At 49.5% G+C, this 5,470-nt stretch overlaps 1 protein-coding gene across 1 annotated transcript in view; it reads right to left on the bottom strand.

The window, feature by feature from the left end:
* Window positions 1-2,645: 2,645 nt before the first annotated feature.
* IL12A (interleukin 12A) overlaps window positions 2,646-5,470 on the bottom strand; it is an 11,246-nt gene continuing 8,421 nt past the window's right edge. The window contains exons 2-5 of the mRNA XM_009995726.1: window positions 4,294-4,401; window positions 4,141-4,182; window positions 3,956-4,060; window positions 2,646-2,807 (exon numbers count right to left, since the gene is read on the bottom strand). Of these exons, the coding sequence (XP_009994028.1) occupies window positions 2,646-2,807; window positions 3,956-4,060; window positions 4,141-4,182; window positions 4,294-4,401 (417 nt within the window). The remainder of the gene's footprint in view (window positions 2,808-3,955; window positions 4,061-4,140; window positions 4,183-4,293; window positions 4,402-5,470) is intronic.

Raw genomic sequence — 5,470 nt, forward strand, 5'->3', positions numbered from 1 at the left:
CAGCAGGATCTTCACAAGAAATGTGAAAGAAAAGTTGTGTGGATATAAGCACACCTAAGACTTTCATCCTCAGGTGGCGGATCCCGGCGTCGCAGCTGGGAATGCCTGGCTTCCCAGGCAGGGAATGCCAACACTGCCCCTGCCTTTTGTCTCATTTGAGCCAGTCCTAAAAGCCATGGACACTGGGAGAAACCACTTTACCTTGTTCAGGTAGATGATTGATATCTGGGAACATTTTTATTGACATCAGGGAAAGACAGGGGGGAAAGTGATGCAGAAACTTTTGTCTCCCCAAAAATACTGAGCTGCAAAAATCACGAGGTACGTCGGGTTTCTCAAGGAGGCCCAAGATCAGGGAAGAATAATCCTAAACTTGCAGATAAATTCCTTGATGAAATCACTGTATATATACGTAATTACTGTATATACTCCTGTACACTCAGTCCTTGTTAAGCTGTGGTTCTGTTTGCTAAAAAACCTTGAAGACTGGTTTTGTGGAAGCACCACTATTAACTCCAGGCAGCTTTGAATTGTCCCTGGGAATTCCTTCTCCACTCTTTTCTGGACAGTCTGTCTCAATTTTTAAGAGATAATTTGGTTTTTTATGTTGTGTAATATTTTTTTTTTGTATGATACATTTTCTATACTTTTTTAAAACCTTTTGTGTTTTTTTTTTTTTTTTCCACTTGATCCATTTTAACTGGAATAGAATTGGGTGCTGAAATGAAAGTGGGAGATGCCAAGAATCTCTTCAGAGGTTGTGACTTTGTTGGCAACACACAAAGGGTTGGACTCAAGGAAGTAAGAGATTCTTTGCAGCATCTTCCTCTCTGTATGTTTATGAAAGGAAAAGCATACTTTTAAAAAAATAAGGATTAAAAAGGAAAAATTGACACTACTTGCATATGGGGTTTGAGTCTTTCTTCCGTTTTAGCTGTTGTGGATGAATTGGTGCAAGGTTGTGTGTTGTGGGCCATCCTTCCAACCCTTGGTGCTCCATTGCTACCTACACCCGAGGGGATGGCTGAAGGAAAGGGCTGTGTTGGTTCTCTGGACCTCCTGGGTTCTTCTCCCAGGGAGGCTTTTAGGAGAAAAAAAGGCTGTGGGAGGCAGGGAGGCTGGGGTGGGGATCTCTATCCCCCAGCAGAGCTGGCCTTGGCACTTCTCTTTGGAGCAAGCAGGGAGAAATTGCCACTGGGGGAACCCTTAAGATACCAATAAAACCCAAAGCTCTAGTAGGACCCTCCTGTCAGAAGCAGAAATGGGTGAATCTGAGATGGAAGGAAGATGCTTTGTTGTAATAATAAGGGTAACTGGAGATAATCTATGGTCGAAGGGGATGATGAGGTCTTCAACCTTCAGGTTCTTTAAATCAAAATCAGGAAGCTTTAACAAAAAGTACAGCATTTCTGTGGCCTTCAGTTTGGCTTTGGTCACTTCTGGCAGCCAGGAGGAAGTAAGGCATTGCAGCTGCACACAGACATTGGGCACGGGGTTGCTCTTACCTCAGACCTTGGTCTGTGTTGTGGGTGGGCTGTGGGAGTGGGTGGGCAGTGGTTTTGGTGCCACCAGAAACCCCTGGGAATGGGTAGGGTTGTGTTGTAAGGGCTGGTGTGTGCAGGTAACACCAGCTCCTGGGGACAAGAGGAGAGGATGAGCTGTTCCCTGAGTGTCTGGTGGAGCTGGGGGTCCCACCAGCCCCTGGACATCCAAGGGGGCTCCTCAGGGGTCCCCAGAGATGGGAGGGCAGAGCTTGGAGAAGGCAAGCAAGGGGAGAGAGCTGAAGAAGAAGGTGCAGACGTGGTGATGAGGGCAGCAGAGGCAGCGTGGGGCTGGGTGGGACTGGGACTAGGGGGAGGACAGAGCTGCCCTGGAGGGGTTGGACACCTTCCTCTGGGTTGGTTTGTGTCCTGCAGGCAGGAACTGGGAAGATCACCATCTCATCCCAGCGTCCTTCCTGGCCTTCAAAGCTGTGCAAAAATCCCTGTCTGGCTGGAACAACTTCACCATTGATTTTGGAGGGGCTGGGATTTCACCCTGGAAACTGTGTAACCAGCTGGAAAATGCCTGGAAATGAGGATGGAAGTGAAGGGGCTGCTTTGAGGGCTCAGGCTGAGAGAAAAATCCACAAGAAACCCTTCTGGTGTAAGTAACAAGCTGGAAGCAGGAGTTTGAAAGAGGGTACCAGTGCTGGATGTTCTGCTGGTTCACCCTCACGTGCCAGCAATATTCCAAGTATCTTGGAATGGTTAATGTCATATCTCAAGGGAGGAAGGAAAAAAAGGCACCAGGTTTGCAAGGCAACCTCCAATTTTATTAGGCAATAAATAGAATAAATAAGGAATGTAACAATAAATAAGTTGCTTATTCCTGATAGGTTTCAGTTTCTAAAAATTACAGCTGAATAAATAAAACAAGTAAGACAACAGGTGAGGGTTTGGTGGTGTGAGGATGATTTTGGGACTGAGATGTAGCTTATTTTCCAGAGACTTGAGAAGTTTAACACGGTGGCTTAAAAGGCGCTGGCGACAGCTAAAAACTTGGAGGCAACTCTGTGACATATTCTCTGCTGAAACCAGAGGTCCAGACCGGGGTTCCTTTGGGTTTGCTTCTCCTTCAGGCTGCCTGGAGGTGGGGCTGGGTGCTCAGAGGGAGCTCCCAGGGGAGCAGAGGAAGCCCATCAGGCGGGTGATGCTGAGGGCGCGGGTGCGGAAGGTCTGGAGGAGGATGCAGAGCCTCACCTGCTCTGCCATGGGCAAGGTGGGAGCCCTGCCCTCCTCAGGCTGCCCCCTGCTCCTGCTGCCACCCTGCAGGGCCTGGGGAGAGGGAAGGGGCTTAGAAACTGGCACCACAAAGCGGCTGCAATTAAAAAAGCTTGAGATTTATATTCTTTTTTCCCCCCCACCCCAACGCGAGCGATGAAGCCTGAGGCTCCAGGGAGACCTCACAGCAGCCCTGGGGGCTCCAGGGAAGCTGGGGAGGGGGCTGGGACAAGGAGGAGACAGGAGGGGAATGGGTTAATACTGGAAGAGTGGAGATTGAGGTGAGACATGAGGAAGAAATTCTTCCCTGTGAGGGTGGTGAGAGCCTGGCCCAGGTTGCCCAGGGAAGCTGTGGCTGCCCCATCCCTGGCAGTGTTGAAGGGCAGGTTGGATGGGGCTTGGAGCAACCTGGGCTGGTGGGAGGTGTCCCTGCCCATGCAGGGGTTGGGTCTAGATGAGCTTTAAAGTGCCTTCCAACACAAACCATTCTATGATTCTTAATGGCATATTTAATAGACTTAGGATGCACATCTGTACTTGAGACAAAACTGCCCATTCCTGCACAAAGGCTCTTTCTGCCTAGGAATAAAGACCATAGAATGGAATGATAGAAGGGTTGGAGGGGACTTTAAAGATCATCTAGTTCCAACCCCTGTGCCATGAGCAGGGAGATGCTTTTTTAATCCTAAAAGGTTGTTTTAATCTTAAATCTGTGGCTGGCTTTGTCTAGTGAACCTTTAGACTGGGCTTATCTGCCCATGGGCAGAAACTCCAGGCTATGGTAAGATGCTGTGTCAGTATAAAGGCAACTAGATTTTTTCCTAATTAGCTCTTGTCAAACAAGCAAACAAGCTTTTAACATCTCTTCCCTCTACTCACTAGTAATATCTGTCAAAGCTCAGCATACTTTGTGTCATACTCAACATACCAAGTGTGTTATATCTCAGTATTTGGAACAGAAATAGAGCTGTGTCCCTTTTACTGATTTTGAGTTCTCTGAGGAACTGGCAGAAAATCCTCTACCCCATCTCCTTGTGAGAGCAGAGCAGTTGTGAAAGGAGGAGGATGCATGGCTGAGGAGCCAGAAATCACCAGGTTGAAGAGAAGCCACTATTTGACCATGGGATAGAGCCAACTGGATGCAAACCTCAGGTGTAAGACAGCAATGGTAGAAAGGAAGGAGACAGACTTACTTCCATCATGTTATCAATAGCTGCCAGCAGCTTTTGATCGTTGAGGTTCCTCAGCTCTGCCCTGTAGGCACTCAGATCCTCATATATTGCCTGCAGGCATTTTCCCTGCAAAAAATCCAGTGGAAAATGCTTTACACATGCAACAGGTGAAAAGAAGGAGTTCTTTTGGGAAAGCTGCAATTTACCTCATCCAAAGTAGATCTTTCCAGTGCTGGACAGTTTCCAGGCTGCAAATAAAAGAAGAGACAAGATGTGGTGTATTTGTGGAAGTGTGACTTCTAGGGCTGTTCTGGGAAAATATGCTGAAACAGGATATTTTTTATTATTATTATTATTACCCCAGGTTCCTTAGAGAGACAAGCTTTTATCGTGTTGGTTTGATTCTTAGTGATATCATCCAGGTCAACCTCTTCCAGGGAACATGTAAATTGCAGCGTGCCCAGCTCCTGTGTGAAAAAGGGGCATGGAAAAGGGATCATCAGCTCCCCTTCATGGTACCACATGTGTATCTGCAAGCACAGGTAAGTGGGGTGTCCCACATGTCTGCACTTTGCTGAAGGCTAAGGTTAAACACACAAGGGAGCAACTAGACTAAGAGGCTGAGATGCAGGTGGGAGTGGGGTTTGAGGGGAATGAGCTCAGGCTTTGCACAGGTTTGGTTTGAATGCTGTTGCAAATTGCACTGTACATGATTTTCTCTCAGACCAGGGACCTGCTGGGGAGTTTGAGTCACTGTCTTTTGAAACGTGTCTTTAAAAAATGTGAAAAGTAGCTCCTGCCTGGACACTCAGCAGTGCCCTTACCTGGACACTCAGCAGTGCCCTTACCTGGACACTCAGCAGTGCCCTCAGCCTCCCTGGGACCCATGCACCTACCTGAGGGTGGGGCCTGTGCTGCTCTTGCAGAAACGGCAGGGAATTTTAGGGAAGATACTGCCAGGGCACCTCAGTGTGGAAAGGTGCTGCAGAAGCCACATGCCAACGCACTGACTAAGTCAGGGACAGGTATTCCCTGAGCCGGTTCTGCAGGGGCCTCCAATTGTTCAGAGATGAGAGGGTTAGAAGCAGGGGCTGGTGCCCTGAGGTGTTGGTGCTGCTGTGGGGCTGAAGGGCTGAGGGGAAGGGAGCAAATCCTGCCCTGAGGGGCTGGGCAGAGGGGGCGTGAGGGCGAAGATCAGGTAGAGGGTCTTAGAGGGAGTATCCTGGGGACCCACAGCAGCCCATCACCAGCCCCTGGGGACTCTCACCAGCCCATCCCTGCCCTGATGCCATCACTAACCCCTCCCTGCTCTCCTGGGCACCCTCACCAACCCATCCCTGCTCTCCTGGGCACCCTCACCAACCCATCCCTGCTCTCCTGGGCACCCTCACCAACCCATCCCTGCTCTCCTGGGCACCCTCACCAACCCATCCCTGCTCTCCTGGGCACCCTCACCAACCCATCCCTGCTCTCCTGGGCACCCTCACCAACCCATCCCTGCTCTCCTAGGTTCCCCCACCTCACCCCCCCTGCTCC

The sequence above is a fragment of the Chaetura pelagica genome, unplaced genomic scaffold (genome assembly GCF_000747805.2).
Source record: "Chaetura pelagica isolate M959 unplaced genomic scaffold, ChaPel_1.0 scaffold394, whole genome shotgun sequence".
In the NCBI taxonomy this organism is placed as follows: domain Eukaryota; kingdom Metazoa; phylum Chordata; class Aves; order Apodiformes; family Apodidae; genus Chaetura; species Chaetura pelagica.